The 20,249-nt window shown below is 42.8% G+C and overlaps 1 protein-coding gene across 8 annotated transcripts in view; it reads right to left on the bottom strand.

Moving 5' to 3' along the window:
- Ide (insulin degrading enzyme) overlaps positions 1 to 20,249 on the bottom strand; it is a 99,095-nt gene that overhangs the window by 14,980 nt on the left and 63,866 nt on the right. For 6 of the 8 annotated variants that reach the window (XM_087638272.1, XM_087638370.1, XM_087638410.1 and 3 more), the window contains exons 12-19: positions 18,453 to 18,555; positions 15,329 to 15,451; positions 12,927 to 13,009; positions 8,380 to 8,524; positions 5,726 to 5,836; positions 4,785 to 4,905; positions 3,007 to 3,098; positions 1,916 to 2,027 (exon numbers count right to left, since the gene is read on the bottom strand). In XM_087638272.1, coding sequence (XP_087494398.1) covers positions 1,916 to 2,027; positions 3,007 to 3,098; positions 4,785 to 4,905; positions 5,726 to 5,836; positions 8,380 to 8,524; positions 12,927 to 13,009; positions 15,329 to 15,451; positions 18,453 to 18,555 — 890 coding nt within the window. Of the gene's footprint in view, positions 1 to 1,915; positions 2,028 to 3,006; positions 3,099 to 4,784; positions 4,906 to 5,725; positions 5,837 to 7,762; positions 7,908 to 8,379; positions 8,525 to 12,926; positions 13,010 to 15,328; positions 15,452 to 18,452; positions 18,556 to 20,249 lie in introns of all 8 variants that reach the window. The other 2 variants (XM_087638313.1, XM_087638447.1) reach the window with 1 other exon arrangement.

Below are 20,249 nucleotides of genomic sequence, written 5' to 3' on the forward strand. Positions count from 1 at the left end.
TGGCGTGAAGTAATAACATAGCTGGGTTGCTTTTGTAGCCACTTAAAGCAAGCCCCTGCCTTTAAAGGAGTGCGTAATCTCATAAAACAGTGATGCCCTTTAATCCTCACGAGAGCCAAAGTGCTGAGAGCTCTGATGTTTCAGAAAAACTCACAAGTAGTTATTCCAGCTGAGGATATCAGAAAACATTCAGAGGATGTTACAGCCTGGGCCAAGTCTTGGGGATTAAATTGGGACCTTGCACATTCTGGACAAATGCTCTACCACTGAGCCACATCCCTATCCCTACAGAGCTTGGTCCCCAGCCTTGGGCACTATCAGAAGGTGGCAAAAGCTTTAGTACGTGTGGGACCCGGTGGAAGGAAGTCTTTGGGAACATCTGCTTGAGAGGGACACTGGGACCCTGGCCACGCCCCTTCTCTTTACTGCCAGGTTGTCTTGTGGTGAGGGACTCCTTCACCATATGCTCTTATATACTACTTTGTTATAAGTACAAGAGCGGTGCTGGAGAGATGCTCAGTGGTTAAGAGCACTGACTGCTCTTCCAGAGGTCCTGAGTTCAATTCCCAGCAACCAAATCCTCTTACAACCATCTGTAATGAGATCTGATGCCCTCTTCTGGTGTGTCTGAAGATAGCTACAGTGTACTCATATACGTAAAATAAATAAATCTTTAAAAAATAATAAGTACAAGAGCAAACAGCGACATACCCATGATCTGAAACTTTCAAAACTGTGACTCAAAATTAATTGCTTCCACCTCTTATACTGGGTATTTTGTCATAGCTGTCTGACAGCCCAGGGGAGAGAACAGAGCATAGACAAAGGCCCTGTGACACAGGGAAGGGGACATGGGCACTGCATGCACAGGGAACACCAACAGTGACGAATGGCCTGAAGTGTCAATGCCCTCATTCTGTCTACTATGTCCCCACTATATTTTGCACACTGAAACCATGCTCATTGAGTTTCTGCATCAAAAGAAGCTATGTCAATATAACTATGATCTAATATTATAAATCTCAACATATAAAAGTTTTTCCTTATGCTGGCCCCTTGTAAAAACATAAGGAATATGCTGTTATCTGCATTTGTGAGACAGTCACATATTCCAGGCTAGCTTCTAACTCATTATCATGGTATCTCATCCACCTCCACCTCCTAGTGCTGAGAATACAAACATGTACCACGATCACCTCTATTCTGTAGTAGGTGAGCCCTTACCAGTTAAACCACAACTCTAGCCCAGCTTTCTTTTGTTCGCTTAGACAAAATTCTCACTGTGTAGCCCTGATTAGCCTGCAAGCTACTATGTAGGCCAGCCTTCCCTTGAACTCAGAGTGATCCAATTGACTCTGCCTCTCAAGTGCTAGGATTAATAGGGTGCACGACTATGCCCTTCCGGGCATGTTGTGTATGACGTGTGTATGTATGCACGCACGCATGCACGCATGTGTATCTGTGCTCGAGAATGCAGGTAGCTATGGAGGATACAGGGCATCAGATGCCCTGTAACTGGAGTGAGTTAAAGGTTGTTTTAAGTCCCCAACATGGATGCTGGAAACAGAAGTCATGTCCTCTTCAGGAACAGTGCATGACCTCACCCACTGAGCGCCTCTCCAGGCCTCACAGTTCATCTCTCATTAGCTGCATGAGAGTTTTATTCTCTGACTCCTCTATATGCAAGGACCAGTCAATTCCAATGTCAGTCTCCTCAAAAGTACTGCCTGCCTTTAATTTCATGTACATGGCTCACCAACCAAGGAACTTTCTGGCAAAACCACCTACTTGTAATCAATCATATTTCTATAAATGAGGCTTCCTGTAGATCTCCGACATGAAACTATATGTTATTTACAAGCATATTCAATTCATTGTAATATACCACATTATTATACAGCTCATTTCAACTTACGGTCGGGGAGCTGAACTTCTCTGTACCGGACTAGCTGACTTGGAAGGAGAGGTTTGGTGTGAGCATGCTCAATAAGGGTGTCTTCTACCATCTGCATAACTCCTAAGGCAGCCTGGAGGGAAGGAAATACCATAGTGCATTATAAAAAAACACAAGTACATCCTGTCTGTGTGAAAAGCAAAACAGCATACTGGATAGCCCATTACAGTAACAAAAATATATGATCATAAAAACATTTTAAGGGGGCTGGAGAGATGGCTCAGTGGTTAAGAGCACTGACTGCTCTTCCAGAGGTCCTGAGTTCAAATCCCAGCAACCACATGGTGGCTCACAACCATCTGTAATAGGATCCGATGCCCTCTTCTGGTGTGTCTGAAGACAGCAACAGTGTACTTATATACATAAAATAAATAAAATATTTAAAAAAAAACATTTTAAATGTTAAATTCATTTAATCCTATTCAAATGGATTAAAACTGAGTTTGTAAACTAATATGGTAGTGGTGAAAAGAAACAGACATCCAAGCAACCTTCCACACAGTCCTGATACAGGGAGTAAAAGGCCTTTCTACAGACGGAAAGGTACGGGAAGGAACAGTTAGCTCACATCGGTGACCTTGACCACGGACGCAGAACAGAGAAGATGAACGTAAGTGTGGTCGTGAACTAAGCTACCATGGGCAAGCATCTGACCTTGGCCATATTGTTTGAGACCGAGTACCGAGTGACAGAGTCCGGGCCCTTGAGGCAGACTGTCATGGAAATGTTGTAGTGTTCTTTGTATGCTATAAACTAGGCTTGTGATTTGCGGAGCAGAGAAAACACATTTTCATAAGATTACATATCCAGTATGCAGTGTCGGGGCTTGAATGAGGTCCTGATTCTGCAGTCTGTGAGCCTACAGTAGGGACAATCAGTTCCATTTCTTCTCTGACGGTGTAGGTCAGGCAACAGCAGCAGAGACAGCCTTAGTTAACTATCCTAACTCTAAGATAGATTTCCACAGAGAAAGCTGAGGCAATTCTGACACAGAATAGAGGAAGTAATTTCTGTGGCAATCCAGAGAAGCCTGCTAAAACTCCATCTCGCACCTGCTTTGTTATGTTGCCATGGAGAAGGGCTTCAATATGCAGCCGGGACAGCAGCTGAGGTATGAAGGCCTTAAGACGGGGGAGGGTCACATCTGAAAAAGAGTAAGAAATAGGAGGATTGGCAAAAAAAAAAAAAAAAAAAAAAAAGGTAAAAACAAACTAAGCTTTGCATCTGAAATAATTTCAGACATAGAAGACTTGCAAAATTACTAGTGTTCCCTTATACCCTACACCCAGTTTTGTCTAATATTATCATCTTTCAATAACCTTAATATGGTTACCAAAACCTGAGCAATCAATACTGATAGGCACTGTTTCGTTCAAGGTTCTACAGATCAAACCCAAGGCCTTGTACACACTAGGCAAGCACCCTACCACTCAGCTGCATTCCCGGCTGATACACACTGTGAACCAGAATACAGGCCTTATTTGGATTTTTAAAAGATTTTTTTGGTTTTTTTTTTTTTGAAACAGGGTTTCACTGTATAGCCCTGGCTGGCCTAGAACTTGCTAAGTAGACCAGGTAGTCCACGAACTATAAGGTGTGTCCTATCAATCTTGGTCTTGGATTTCATTTTTACACTAATGTCCTTTCTCTGTCCAGGATCTAATCTATGGTCCTATATTGCAATTACCTGTCCCACACCCTTACCGCCTCTCACTGGAGACAAGCTCCTCAGAACTCCTTTATTTATCTAGGGTCTTCTCAAGGTCATATTACATGTATGTACTAGCAGGGAGATGCACTACGGAGGCATGTGCATCAAATGTGTGCACAGGATATGTTACGACAAACTGCTTGGCTAAGGTGGTGTCTGCCGGGTGTTTTCATTATAAATGTACTGCTGAACCCTGGGGAATAACAGAGTGACTTGTATGTGTTCCACAAGCAACTTGGAAGTGCCCATCAGCAAAGACTATCACAGCCAAATTTCCCATTATAATTAATAAATACCTGTTTTGGGGAAAACGTTGAGACTCTATAAATATAGATTTCCTTCCAAATATTAAATTAAAAATTTATTTCATTAACCATTCCTTCATTCATCCATCTAGTGTGTGTGGTGGTCCAGAGTGGGGAGTAGCCGCTCATGTATGTGGTGGTGTTGAATGTACCGGGTGGGTTGGAGAGGGGTGGGGGACAAAGGACAATGTACAGGAGTCAGTTCTCTCCTCCAACATGGGAATCCAACTCAAGCCATCAGGCTTGGTGGCAAGCACGTTTATCCTTCGAGTAATCTCACTGACTAGAGTTTCCTTAAATTTTTTCTAATTTTAGCATCTGTAGGTGGGCACTGCCACTGTAGGTGGCAATTGTTATTACTGTAGCCCGAAAGTAATTTTCCTACTTCTCCCATTCCTTTCCCATGTATTAGTCCTTCTTTAGGAACTAATTAAGTTTATTAATTAAACACCTATGATAAGTCAGGCAATTTACAGATATTATCTTTCAATCTAAAAGCATGTGCACCTGTCTTAATTTTAAAGGTTATACATACACACGTACCCGGAGTCTTATCTAAGTCTAAGGTCTTTTTACAGTCACTGGTGTATAAGTTACTGCGAAACTGGAACGTGGTCCACTTCACTGTGCTGCCTTGGGAATCCCTTCTCTAACGCTCACCTGCTCCATCTCCATCGAAGTGATCTTTCTACTTGTGCTTCTCTACCCTGAAAGGGCCCCTGATGCAGAAATCCTTCCCACTGACCACTGCTTACTGTACACTGACAATGGAATGACTAGAATCAGGGTGGAGAGTTAAGTAGGAGAGACTCACCATCGAGGGCTTCTTTTAACTCATCTTTGGTCCAGGCCACTTCAGTCATCAGCAGACGGAGGTAGTACATGGCGTGCTGGTGAGGCTGCTCAGCCCGGAAATTATTAAGAGATCGCATGTACTAGGGAAGGGAAACACAGGGTCATTAACCTTCAAAGTCGACTCAGAAAATCAGCCAACTCCTTTTATGTAAGCGATGGCTAACTGGAATGCAGGCTCCTTCCTCCTCTATACGGTTAAGAATAACACCTACCCTTCTCTAGGTCTTAAAGTAAATGACATGTGTTTTATTGCCCAGGCCACATCTTTACCTCTAACCTACATCTACCTTCGCTATGGGACATCCTGCACGCCTCAGAAAGTAGTCCCCAGTCTACAATCATCAAAGCCTCCATAAGCAAGTAACATGGGTAGTAGCTACTGGATGCTCAACCGAAAATTCTTCCAGTAGGCAGTCCTCTGTCTGAGATGAAGATCGGGATAAAAACTATAAAAAGTCTCTCTCTGGAGTTTCCCTCAGAGCCTGAACTGCAGCTATAGTATGTTTTGAAGCTGACAGTCAGGTATACAACTAGTGGGTTCGGCTTTCTGAGTAGAATACAGGATTTAGCAAAGACGACGTGGCATAAATGCACCAGGATCAGGAATGCTTTTTTTATCCTCTCTCCATTATTACTAATGTCTATAATATGACAATATGGGGACCAGAGAGATAGCTCAGTGGTTAAAACACTGCCTGCTTTTCCCAAGGACCAGGGTTTAATTCCCAGCACCGACAGGGACGCTCACAACTGTCTGTAACTCCAGTTCAGGGATCTAATACCCTCATATAGACATGTATGCAGGCAAAGCACAAATGCACATGAAATAAAAATAAATTACTTTTTAAAAATATGGCATTATAACTATATCAATGGAAATTATAAAAGTATCGGACTTACCGCCTCTTTGATAATTTCAAATCTTTTTTTATCAATCTCAAAAGTAGCCATTTTCTCGGTGATCTTCTTTAGCAAAATTGGCTGTTTGTCATTGTAACCTTTCACTGAGAGCTATGGAAAGAGGTCAAGGTATTACAAAAAACTCTTAAGATGGCTTCATCTTAAGTCTGATTTTTAAAAACACCTTGAAAAAATCCTAATACTAGTATATTAAGTAGAAAATAAAACAAGGAACTCAATAATTTAACACTAATCATCTCCATTTGAAATCACATCTTTTCCCAAATAAAGTCAACAGTAGGTAAACGCCCCATATGCCTAACTATAGTGGCACCTACCGTATCGGAACATTCGTGTTCGCACACTACCAAACTTAATTACAGATGCGTTTTAAGTTTTGTCTCTTTTTTGCTGTTGGAGACTGAACTACAGGGCCATGCTAAGTATGTTTCACCATGGAGCAATACTCAAAGCCTTAAATTTTGTCTTAAGAAAGACTGTTTAATAAAGAGTTTAGCTAATACTTTTATGGATATAGTAAAGAGGCAAAAATACCAAGAGACTGTTACCTAGACAGTTACTGGACACATTCCAAAACTGTTTAGAAATATTTAAATAACCAGCTCTGACTGGAAGTAACTGGGAGGCGAGGCAGCTCCATGTCTGAAGCCAGTCTGGCTTACTCAGCCAGTTGCAGGCTAGTCACACAGCGAGACCCCATCTCAACTTCCTGCCTCCCCTAAGAGAACAAACCATCATCATCTTTGGAAATATCAGGCAGCCCTAATTTTATTCCATAGCCTAATGCTGCCGTCATTCTGAGTTATCCAACAAGGAACCACAATCCTGACTACCTGCTTATTTTATGAGTTCTGCTGATGCTCTAAAATGCCAATGGCATATAAACTTGTAGAGGAAATATACTGTATATCCTATGAGGATTTTGCCTGACAACCATTTACTTTAACAGCCTCGACCTCACATCCTGAAAGCACAGAAGAGGAAAGGCTGTGATTACATCTCCATGTGCAGCACCTGGAGCAACACAGGATACGCTTCGAGGAGAGAGAACTACCCCGTGAGGAGCACTACCCTGGGAGGAGAGAGAACTACCCTGCGAGGAGCACTATCCTGCGAGGTTCCTGACAGGCAGGAACCGCAGCTGGAACCAAGGTCCCAGGCCACAGAAAGCCTGCTGTGATTTTGATCTTTGAGTCTTAGTGGAATCTGAGAATGGTTAGACCAAAGCTATTCTTACACGTAAAACAACAGCTACCTGAAAAATAATTCTGATAAAAAGATAAAGGACACAGGGGGTTGGGGATTTGGCTCAGTGGTAGAGCGCTTGCCTAGCAAGCGCAAGGCCCTGGGTTCGGTCCCCAGCTCCGGAAAAAAAAAAAAAAAAAAAAGATAAAGGACACAAGTGGAAAACAAATGCACTCTTAGAACGTTGTGTAAGCTTTGGGACATGCTCTCATGTCAGTCTTACTGAACATGTGCTCCCCAGGCCCGGAGAGATGAACAGGTGCCATTAGGTGGATGTTATTTCGGAACTGAGATATTATCAAGGGTAGGACGTACGTATAACACATGTAAAACAGTTAATGAAACATGCCACAAAGTAAACTGCCAGGTGGATCTGAACATGGGACCTTTCTGTTACTATCCACAGAAACAAAAGACGCTGAGGTATTAGCAAAATTCAAGCACCGCAATAATAACAAATAACTTTTACTTCTAAGGTGAAAAGGACTCAAATACATGGGAAGAAAAGCATGCTCTTAAGATTAGTATGGTTAACATCTCAAAGAAAGCATGCACATACATGTAGCACAGATACATGTGCGCAAGATGCACTGAGTTTTCCCAACCGTTTATTAGTAGGCTAATACTATTTTGAATCCTTCAGTCATTTAAAAGGTGCAAGGAAGAAAACCATCAGCCTTCCTGTGAGAGATGCAGACGTTAACAGTCCTCCCAAGCGCTACTGAAAGCATCACCAGTGTGCTGCCCTTTCTCCGGTCTGCGTTTACTTACAAGTATTGCATTCATCCCTGAGGCAATGGCATAGCTCAAACCTGACAGGCGTGCTGCATATGTATACTCTTTTAAATCATCCTTCAATAACCTGAGAAACAGGTAAGTCATGGTGCAATGCAGAGGATCAGCATAAATGTAGCGACTAACAGAAAGAGAAACAGAAGAGATGCTTTGATACCTCGGGCGTGGCATGACAACGGAGAGACATGACGGAAGAGTATGGATATGCAGCCTCGCGATCTGACTCTAAGAGGGTAGGCCAGCCTCAGGTGTTACAGAGAGGACTCCATTCTGTTTTTCTGAAGCTCAAGATTTCAGATACAGAATGGGTGAGAGCTAAACCTAGATCAGGCACAGTTTTGATTGAGGAGGAAAATATGACATTCCAATGAAAGATGTTTAAAAAAAAAAGAATCAAGGAAACTCTGCATACTATGAATGGTACACAGTTGAATGTTAGAAGAAAAGCTAACTTAAAAATTAAATGAAGAGAAAATATAAGCAATAAAGATTTTTTTGAAAAGAAATTAAACTCATACCCACAATTTAAAATGCTTCCATCAAATCGATATAAGCTGCTGCAGAGTGGAAGGCTCTCAGGCATGGGTACTTACATACATCCCATAGATGGTGTTTTGGAGATCATAGCTCAGGCCTGCTAGCTCTGCTGCATATGCATACTCGTTGAGTGAGTCTTTGAGGAGTTCAAGGTACAAATAGGCCATGTTACAGTGCAAGGGGTCCACATAAGCAAACGGGCTGGAAGGAAGCGTCGACATGAGAGAGCTGGTTTATTACTTCCCACTGTGCTGTGGCCTTTGAGACGGGGAAGAAACTCAGTAATAGTTTATATCATTTCCAAGGACACGGCTGAATTCTGGAATCTGGTTTTTTTCTTTTTTTCTTTTTTTGGTCACAAGGAGAAAAAGGTCTAAGAGAGAGGACATCAGAAATATCTACGTGTGTGCACTCGTGTCAGTGAAGTGGTCTCAAGTGGTGTAGGACTGACAAGTTAGAGGAGAGGCAGGAGAGAGTTTGGAACGGTAAACTGCAGGCAGGGCCGGCCTTCAGCTGCCGGGAGAGGCCTGACGACGGGCCAGGGTGACCCAGCCTCTGCACGTGCGCTCTCTTGGAGTACAGAAATATGGGACTGGGAAACCTGTGCGGGCTAACTGTGTGGCCTTAAAGAGAAAGGCTTAAGAGAACTGCAGAAGTATTAGCTTATCCCTAACCAATAAAGTCAGAACATACTGTAATATTAATAAAGTTCATCATATAACTGCAGATAGAGTTAGAAAAAACACAACAGGAGAATATTTAGATGAGAGCGTATGAAAAGAGGAGAAATAAATAACGGCGGAATGGAAGCAGGCGCCAACCGCCATCTCTCAGACGGAAGCTGCTTCCCCGTGTGCCTGAGGTGGCAGCAGCAGAGCTTGGGATTCACACAAAAGTTAAGCAACCCACTTAGTTGACTAAATAACACTGCTTACCTTTATCAGCACCAAGGAAAGAGCCATGGATTCAACAACATATGCCATGCTACAGTGCTTCTCTCTAGACCCCGAGAGCAAGTAAGGAGTGACTGAGGCCAAATCCCTGAGTACTCAGGGTTGGGAGTTAACTGGGAGAAACCAGCAATAGGCTTAAGTCTGCTATACCAGGCGGCGACAGGGTTATAATGAAAGTAGTGAATAATGATGGACAGGGAACAAAAATTACTCCATTAGATAATAGTTAATCAGGCCACGGTGATAGCAGGGCCAGCTGGGCCTGTCCCTAAAGCAAGCCGGGGACAAGCCTTCGGGAGATCTGGCAGGCAGACAGGAGGGCTTTCCTGACTACTGCTCCAGAGCCGAGGAATGTGCTTTATTCTATTTCCAGAACGTTGCTACACAGCGCTACACTACCACCACGTGGGGAGGAAAGCCAACTGCTTCATCCAATCTAATAATAAAGCAGACACCAGAAAAATGCTGAGGACTTACAAAGGTAAAACCAAAGAGAAAAATTTAATGGATGTGGCCATTAATTCTTTTATATTATATATATATATATAATATATAATATATATTATATATATGCATTACATATATATCATCTATTACATGACACACAGATAACATTCATAGGTCAGCTTGTGGTAGGTAGTTGGTTTTCTCCTCCCATGTGTGTTCCAGAGACTGAACTCAGTTTGTCACTCTTGGGCCAACTGTACCTGCTGAGCCATCTCTCTGATCTTGGTTGAATTTTCTTACAGTATTGTAGGCAATGACAAATCTCCTTCAGGCATTGGGCTGCTCTAAACTTAAGGTGTTGTTCATACACACAGACACAGACACAGAGACAGGGACAGAGACAGACAGACAGACAGACAGACACACACACACACACACACACACACACACAGAGAGAGAGAGAGAGAGAGAGAGAGAGAGAGAGAGAGAGAGCGAGCACTAGTGCCCATCAAAACAAAAGTAAGACCATGACGATGTCCTCTCTTTGGCAACTAGAGCTGTCAGGTGGAGGAGCACTGAGATCAGAGCTTCAATGTCATAAGACTCAAGCTGAGAAGAGAATTACAAGTGTCCTAGAATACCAGGTCATACAACTGTGTACTAGGGCACTGGAGTAGGCCTAAAACTTAACTTTTATGATTCCACTGGAATATGTAAATCCTGGCTCAAATACAGTGTAATCAGATACTAGACAGATACATCTGGTTCATAGGGTATAAAAAACTGTGACTTGAATATACAGAATTAACCCTATTTCTCAAAGGCAGAAGGGCACACACAACAAAGGTGTAATTTTTTCCTTTTTTTCTTTTTCTTTTCTTTTCTTTTTTTGAGTTTTTGAAGACAGGGTTTCTCCATGTAGTCCCAGATATCCTAGAACTTGATTTCTAGACCAGGTGGGCCTCGAACTCCGAGATCCACCTGCCTCAGACTCCCGAGTGCTGGCATTAAAGGCTTGCATCACCATGGGCTACTTACAATCTCTACTCAAATGTATGTATGATAAGGTCAACAGTGATTCTCTAGGATAAAATAGTTCAGGGATGGAGGTAAGTCTGTGTGAAGCAGACATTTTCAGTTTCAGAAACTGTGCTGAGCGGATCAGAGGAAAAATGATACAGAGTTTCTCAAAAGGTACTGTGAGGAAATTACGTATTTCAGTCAAGTCACAGCAACCAAAGGGAAAATGGAGACAAGCAGCTTAGAATATTAAGCTATCCCCTGATGGGTGTGGCAGCTCACCCCTGGAACCTTAGCACTCAGGAGCCTAAGGCAGGAGGGTCAGCTTGAATCTGAGACCACTATGGGGACTTCATGCTGAGTTCCGGGTCTGGCTAGGGTGAGATTTTTGTCTCAGAAAGCCAAACCCAAGGGGCAGGTGAGGCCAGGAAGGCTTGCTGCTCTCCAGAGGACCCAAGTCCAGCTCCCATAGCCATGCCAGATGCTCACAATCACATATAACTGCAGGTCCAGAGGATCCAGCACCTCTCTGGGCTCCAAGTACCTACATGTACATGTATATGTGCATATACAGACATATACACATCCACAGAAATAAATCAGGACATTTTTAAAAACACCAAACCAGGGGCTGGGGATTTAGCTCAGTGGTAGAGCGCTTGCCTAGGAAGCGCAAGGCCCTGGGTTCGGTCCCCAGCTCTGAAAAAAAGAACCAAAAAAAAAAAAAAAAAAAAAAAAAAAAAAAAAAAAAAAAAAACAAAACCACCAAACCAACCAGGCAAACAGAGAATTCACTCCCACTACCCAAGAAATTATAAATAAGACTAGAAAATATGTACATCTAATAGTATGGAGCGCTATGCATACACCTATAATCTTAGCATATTTACTTGTGAAAATGATTAACTCCATATTCGGTTATTTTCCTTTCCAATACATTTAAAGTTATCTCTTTAATTCATGTCTTGACATTTGAACAATGGAAAACTCAAAGAAGTTTTTTTACCATATTGAACATTGTTACATGATAAATCCATTTTTTAAAGAGCACTGAAATTTAGAAATATAACATTACAGCATGAGCCCAGTGTGGTACTGTCTGTCTGTAACCCCAACACTAGGGGTGAGGCAGGAGAACAGCCTGCCTGTGTGTCCGCTTATATTATTTGAAAGTATCCTAAAATCTAGCAGTTTAAAACCACTGACATTTGACCATGAAATGTACACACTCCGAAGACAGGGAATGTGAGCACTCAGGTGGGTTAAGTTAAGTGAGGTTATAGTCAGGTGGGTTAAGTTAAGTGAGGTTATAGTCAGGTGGGTAAGTTAAGTGAGGTTATAGTCAGGTGGGTTAAGTTAAGTGAGGTTATAGTCAGGTGGGTAAGTTAAGTGAGGTTATAGTCAGGTGGGTTAAGTTAAGTGAGGTTATAGTCAGGTGGGTAAGTTAAGTGAGGTTATAGTCAGGTGGGTAAGTTAAGTGAGGTTATAGTCAGGTGGGTAAGTTAAGTGAGGTTATAGTCAGGTGGGTAAGTTAAGTGAGGTTAGAGTCAAGGTGCTCTCTGGGCTTCGCTCCTCTGAAGGGTTAACTAGAGCTTGAAGATTCTTCCCCAAGTTCAATTTTGTAATTGTTAGAAGGCTCTGTACATGGACCTCTCTAAAAGGCAAATGTCATCACATGAGGAAACCCTATCTCCCTCTTTACCCTCTGTGTATAAACACACTCATGTTTTTACATACATATACACGTGTTTATTTATTACACTTGTAAACATTCCTGGGCACACACACAAACACACACATACACATATGCATACAGGCACATCTCTGGCAAGTTTCAGGAATTGAAAAAAAAAATGAACCAAGAAAACATTCCAATTGTTCTTCTCTCCTTAATGAAGCTTCTGGATAAATCTATAAGTCCTTCAGATTCCCAAGTTCTGCCGGCTAAGAAGCCTCTCCTACTAAGAGGTAGCATGAATCGCTTTAGTTAAAGGGTATTATTTATACTCATTAATGCAAGGAAGAAGGAACCTTGGTTCTCAGCAATTCTTTGCAGCCTTTTCTTGGCTAGGAGAAATTTAATTCTCATTATTTCAAGATATAGATGCTTAAGAACAGAAAACTCAACAAAAATATAACTGTTGATTTTTTTAAAAGTTGTTTGGCTAGATTCAATTACATACCTGAAAAATTCAAAGTTGAGACAAGCTTTCGGCAAGAAAAATTTATCATCTTGTTTGAACCACAGCTTACTCATGGCTGTATCCTGGGACAGAGAAAAGTTTGGTTAGGAAGGCAGAGATACATTCCATAAAAGTATCCGCCCAAAGCACTCTTCGAGTTGAGGGGCAAAGCACATCGTTCTGAAGGTTGCTGCCCCATGACCCAGCGAGCAGAGCAGGGAGAAGACTGACAGCTCTGTGACTGAGCAGTCAGCCCTCCTCCCCTTGGATAGGGAGATGAGAGCATGGTGGGGGAGACAGATGGGAGACAAGAGTACCAACTGCTCTGACATCATCTTTCTGGACACTGGGAGCCCTTTCGGATCAGTGTGTCAGCCAGACTCTAGGGCAGCAGTTCTCTATGCTCAACCTATGGGTTGTGAGCCCTTTGTGTGTGGGGTGTCAGACATCAGAAGTTTATATTATGATTCATAACAGCAGCAATATTAAAGTTATGAAGTAGAAATGAAGTAATTTACAGTTGGGGTCACCAACTATAACAAAGGGATGCAGCATCAGAAGGGTGAGAACACTGCTCTACGGTGATCCACAACCCTCGCTAGCTGGAATTCACACCCTTGTATAGTCTGGCTCTCGTCACCTAGTGTGCCTAACTAACAAAAATGACGGACGGACTCAACAGCATTCTGTCCCTGACGTTTAATTCTAAGGCTCCGGTTCCCACCTTAGTCACTCACTTTCTCCTTTCAGTCAGTCATCTGGGGACAGCCAGCTGCCATGTCAAACAGCTAGCTCTATGGAGGTGGGAGGTCTACATGTTGAAGATCAAGGCCTGCTACCCACAAACTTGTATCTGGGAAAGAATTCTCCAGCCCTAGTTCAGCCTTCCAAAGAGCAAAGCCACACACAGCACCTGACTAGAACCCCAACCCTCAGAAAGTTTATCTTTGTGGTTTTGAAGCTGGTAAGTTTTAGAATAATTTCTTATGCTGGAGTAGAAAACATACAAAGATGAACAGTTTAATAAAACCTTAACTTATTTCACTCATTCTATACCAAGAATGCTATCAAATGTTTATTTTAAACTTTGAAATTCTGCTAGGAGATGTAGTTGATGTAATGTGTACACCAAGTTACTCAGACAAAACATTTAAAAACAGCCCAGCCGGGCATGGGGCACACCTGCAGTGCCAGCATTTGGAAATGTGGGGAGGACGGATAAGGCTAGACTCAGCTACACTGAGCTAGCCTGAGCTCCATAGCAAGGCCCTGTCTAAAAATACAAGGACTAGCACATAGCTTATCGGTAGAGCTCTTGCCCAGAGAGGCAGTCAGTAAACAGTTCCCCCTTTGCTTAACACAACAAATCATCAACATCACCTTAAAAGGAAAACAGACGTCTCACTAATAACGGAGTTGCTTAAGATAAATGAAATTCTGTGTTACTAAACAATCGTATTAGGTCATCTGAAGAGAAAAACAACCAAAGGGAGGGAGCATCTATAGTCTTGAGGTTTTTTTTTTTTTTTCCGGAGCTGGGACTGAACCCAGGGCCTTGTGCTTGCTAGGCAAGCGCTCTACCACTGAGCTAAATCCCTAACCCCCTATAGTCTTGAGTTTTAGTTTGTAAGTGTAGAACCGAGACTATGTTGCAACTTTTCTACAAATTTTGTTGCAACTTTTTTGCAACTTTATCCAAGGTGTGAAATAACAACATGAAGAAAGGAACATTCTGAAAACAAAATGGGAGCCCTCTCATTCACTCTCCCCCTACTTGTAACTCCAGGAGCTCAGAGTGCCACTGTTAGCATCAGGATCTTCATATTTAGAGCAGTGCGTCCAACAGCCTCCCTCCGTCAGACCGGTTTCTTCCAGGCTTCAGACTGGCTCCCCTCACCCTGACCTTGCTCCAGGTGGCACAAATCCACTTCTTATCAGGTCTTCAATGGATATGGAGAAGAGCCTATCAACTGACTTGATTAGAGCCCTGACTTTATTTCTCTGTAGCAAAGCAATCATCTAGATGGTATGTTGTTCAGTTTTGGTTGTGGTTTTTTGTTTGTTTGTTTGTTTTTTTACTGTTGCATTTTTAACTTCATGTTATTTCTTGTATTCTTTTACTACATTTCCATCATCTCTTAGGATGTAACAAATCCTAAATTAATAAATTTCCAAATATAAGAAATTATCTTTATTTCTCCATGTAATAGGTCTGGCCTTTGTTTTTAAAACCACTGATTCTGTGGTATGGTAGTGATCGTGTTCCTACAGAACAAGAGATTCAGGAGCTGAAGCAAGAGGATCCCTTGACCCTCCAGAGTTGGGTAACACAAGAAGATACCACCACTGCCAGCCCACGTGTATAAACAAAAAACCAACCAATCACAGACCTAATACATTACCTTAATAAGAGCAGGGTATGGTGTTGCATCTTTTTCTAATGCCAAAATCTCAAAATTTGTAGGAATGAATTCATTCTTTGTTGGAAGTTTAAATTTCCCATTCAGGTCAGCATTTTGCCATTTCTAAATGAATAATAAAATACAGACACATGAAAGCAATTAGTAATATAACTGGAGTTAAGAATACCGTCTTTGGACTGAGGGTATAACTTGATTGGATCTACAGCAAAGCAATGGCAAATGTTACCTGAACACAGTGGCTCACACCTGTAATCCTAGTGATTGGGAAACTGAGGCAGGAGGATCCCCAGTTAGACATCAGCCTGGCTGACTTCTTGGCCAGACAGGGCTAGATAATGAGAACCCCTCTCAAAACTACAAATGAATGAAGTAAGAAGGAAGGAAGGAAGGAAGGAAGGAAGGAAGGAAGGAAGGAAGGAAAAACAAAACAAACAAAACTGGTGCCTTTGCTCACTATGTCAGGAACATTCTCCCATAGTATGTAAAGGTGCCACAGCCAGAATCTACTGATGGATTCTCATGCAACCTGAGTTTATCTTTCTGGCACTAACAGATTTTACACTCATCTATACATTTTTTTCTTTCTGCAACTTCTAATCAGCTGCTTAAAGAAAAATCTGAGGGGGGCAACATTTGGAATGTAAATAAATAAAATAATTTAATAAAAAAATAAAAATAGGGGGTTGGGGATTTAGCTCAGTGGTAGAGCGCTTGCCAGGTTCGGTCCTCAGCTCCAAAAATAAATAAATAAATAAATAAATAAATAAATAAATAAATAAATAAATAAATAATAAATCTGGACCGTATCCATTCTAGCTCTTTAAAAACTAATCAACTGGGAGCTGGAGAGATGGCTCGGTGGTTAAGAGCACTGCTCTTCCAGAGGTCCTGAGTTCAATTCCCAGCAACCACATGGTGGCTCACAACCATCTGTAATGGGATCTGATGCCCTCTTCTGGTGTGTCTGAAGACAGCTACAATGTACTCACATATATACAATAAATAGATCTTAGAAAAAACTAATCAAGTACACAGGTATATTTAAATGACACTTTCAGTTATGCCTCCATGTATGACCTGAAGTCCAGGCTAGCCGGACTTCTTTCACTTCTGTACTCTTAATTTTTCCACTTACTTTTTTGTATGCAGCTACACACCCATGGTGCTTGTGTGGAAGGCGGAGGACAGCCTGTGGGAATCAGTTCTCTCCTACCACCTACCATGTGGGTTCCAGGGATTGAACCTGTGCTATCAGTCTTGACAGCAGGTGCCTTAACCACCAAGAACTCTCACCAACCCACCACACTCAAGACATGCAAACTGTTAGGTGAGCCAGTAACTCAAGACGAGGGCAAAACTAGACCAGACTGACACATGAAATGGTTCCAGCCACTAAGCGGGACAGAACTCAGGCCTGTGACTGTCGAACCCTAATTTATACACTGTTTATTGGGCTGTTAAAGGCTCAGGGTCACAAATAAAAGATGTTTTATTATTAAAAACCCAAAGAGGGCAAGCTTTTTTTTTTGGTTCTTTTTTTTCCGGAGCTGGGGACCAAACCCAGGGCCTTGCGCTTCCTAGGCAAGCACTCTACCACTGAGCTAAATCCCCAACCCCGGGGGCAAGCTTTGTAGATGCTGGAATTCGATTTCCACATCAATCCTTGCAGTCTTTTGGCATGGGGAAAGTAGAGAGTTGAGCAAAGATTTTCACCTGCAGCTTAAGTCTCCAGGAAGGCAGAGCTGAGGCTAAGCCTTCTCCCTGCTGTACTTCCAGATAAACTTAAAAAGAATTCTATAGGGCAAGGCTGTTACGGTCTCGATTTGGTAAACAGGAGGCTTTATGGTCACGATTTAACAAACAGGGGCATGGGGGAGTATCTCTTTATTTCCAGATTATTTCAGACCCAGCACTGACTGGAGAAAGATGAGTTTTCCTCAGTTTAAGAATATGGACTTAGTTACACCCTGAAGGCAGCACAATGTCGGAGATCCCTGAAGTATCAGTGATATATTTTTTTCTTAGATTATTTCTCTTCTTTATGTTTTTAAGACCAGAGACTTGGCTCATCGGGCACTGGCTACACCAGCCTGGACACCTGTCATCCATCCCTAGAACCCATGTGGAGACAGAAGGAGAGAAAAGACTACACGAAGTTGTCCTAGGATCTCCACAAACATACTATGTACACAGAATTTAAAATTTATTTTATCGGGGTTGGGGATTTAGTTCAGTGGTAGAGCGCTTGCCTAGCAAGCGCAAGGCTCTGGGTTCGGTCCCCAGCCCCAAAAAGAAAAAAAAAATTTATTTTATTATGTCATCCTTGAAAAAGAAAGTTTGGGCTGGAGAGATGGCTCAGAATACTGGCTGGTCTTCTAGAGGACTCAGGTTCAATTCCCAGCAACTACATGGTGGCTCACAACTGCCTGTAACTCCAGTTACAGGGGTTCTGATGCCCTCATACAGACATACATGCAGACAAAACACCAATGCATATCAAATAAAAATTAAATTAAAAAAAGAGAAAGGTTCATTACTTGTAATGTTTTCTTTTGAGTAATCCACAGTCAACAAGGCAACCCAGAAAAAGATTTTATGAAGCTAAGCAAAGCCTCGACCACTGATGAATGTGGTAAAATGCACTCAACACAGCTGCTCGGAAATAAATCACAACTCTCTTCTGTTGACAACAAGAGCAACCAACCAGACAATGAGGGCAAAATATGCTTCCCGAAAGTAAGCCCGTGTGCATGCCAGCATGGAGTGCAGCAGCGCTGCCAGCTCCCTGGCCCTGCTTCCTCGCCTCTTGCCTTCCTGGCGCTGTGCAACTCTGTTCACAGCACTGCAGTGCTTGGATCCTAAAGTTGGGAGTCTATTTTGTAGCGCTGGTGGTTTACTAGACACACAGGAAAGTGCCAGAGCGTACCATCACTTCATGAAAAACCCTGCCTTCTGGCTCTCTAGCTCCTCCCTCACTCTTCCCAGGACGATGTGGACGTGGTGGACCAGCACTCTCTGCACCCTGGGGCTTAGCCTAGGATCAAGGGAGCCCTTGTTCTCATGGTTCCCACCTCATGCTGAATCGCAGGTGACTTAGTCCTACCTGAATGACGTCCTCTGGGATAGCTTCTTGCTTGTACTGGGTTCCATACCACTGCTCTGTGCGGTCAGTTTTCCCTTCAAATGATTTAGAAACTATTGCCACCCTAGAGACAGATGGAGAACACAAATAGAAACAAGGCTGTAAACCTATGATACCTATATCATATGTACAGACTTTGGCCAATGAAAATGTAAACAAAGTTCAAGAATGCATTGAACCAGGTCCTAACTTGCTTTCTGTTGCTGTGATAAACCAAAAGCATGCTGGGAAAGAAAGGCTGCATTCTATCTTCTGCTCAGTGCTTCACTGAGGGATGTCAGGGCAGGAACGGAATCAGAACCATGGAGAAATGCTGCTCACACACTGGCCCCTCATGGCCCCCTCTGCTTGCTTTTCAATCACAACTAACCACTGCTTACTGGTCCAACACCCTACACCCACATCAACATCAGGCAAGAAACCAGCCCTCTGACTTGAATATAACCCCATCTGATAAAGGCATTTTCTCTATTGAAGTTCCCCCTTTTCAGATGACCCTAGCTTGTGTCAAGTTGACAAAAAACCACCTGGGACCTCTTAAAAGCCAATCAACTGTCAGCACGTGCACAGGCTTCTGAGCACGGTCCCATTATCCTCTATTCACAGCCCACTGATTTTAGTGCAAAACAGGGCAGCTATAGGAGAGATTTTGTCTAGGCATGCTATTCCCTAATTTAAAAGAACAGCTAGGGAAAAAATAGAACAAGTATGGGGATATGGTGCTTGTTGTGATCCCAGCTGAGTTGGAGGCTAGCCTTATATACATAGCTAGACTCTAACAGCAACAAAATCAAAGCTATTAAGAATGATCCAGGGGTTGGGGATTTAGCTCAGCGGTAGAGTGCTTGCCTAGCGAGCGCAAGGCCCTGGGTTCGGTCCCCAGCTCCGAAAAAAAAGAAAAAAAAAAAAAAAAAAAGAAATGATCCTTACAGAAGTGTGTTCCTTCCCAGGATAGCTCAAGCTTAGCGTTTAACAGCTAAGAATGTAGGTCCATCTAATGATCACACAGACTTCAAATGTGGGCTGGAGGCACACCTCAGTGTGGAATCCACGACTAGCAGATGTGAGGCTATGGATTCAATCCTTAGCACAGAATTAAAACATCGAGGCTGTTCCTTCCCTGGCAAACCCAAAGCAACCTTTGCTAACTTGTCATGTGTCTGTTCGATGACCAACATACCCTGCCCCCCCAACTCCAAAGACAGGGCTTCTCTGTGTAGCTCTGGCTGTCCTGGAACTCACTCTGTAGACCAGGCTGGTCTTGAAATCAGAGATCCACTTGCCTCTGCCTCCTGAGTACTGGGATTAAAGGCTTGTGCCACCATCACCTGGCTCTGTTCTGTGTTCTTTTCCTACCAGAAACTAACACCAAATTTATCTACATCATGCACACTGGTCTTCCTGATGCTGAGGGAGAAGGAACAAGGAGAAACTCCTATCTTGGCCTATTAAGATCTATCTTTGATGAGACACCAGAAATTTCCTAGAAGAGACTTCAAATGGGGGTAGTCAAGAAGCATGATGTTTTGAATGAGAAAGTCCTCTCTAGTCTTGGGCATGTGCATACACAATCCCTGGTTGGCAGCCCTGTTTGGGCGAGGTGTAGGAAGTGTGGTCTTGCTGGAGGACGTATTTCACTAGGGCTGGGTTTAGAAACATTCAGGACTAATGCTGCTTCTAGTTTGCTCCCACGCCCACCCCCTACATTTGTGGTTCATGCTGTGAGCTCACCACTTCCCCCCACCACGCTTGCTGCCA

This window comes from Rattus norvegicus, chromosome 1 (genome assembly GCF_021556685.1).
Source record: "Rattus norvegicus strain SHRSP/BbbUtx chromosome 1, alternate assembly SHRSP_T2T, whole genome shotgun sequence".
Lineage (NCBI taxonomy): Eukaryota > Metazoa > Chordata > Mammalia > Rodentia > Muridae > Rattus > Rattus norvegicus.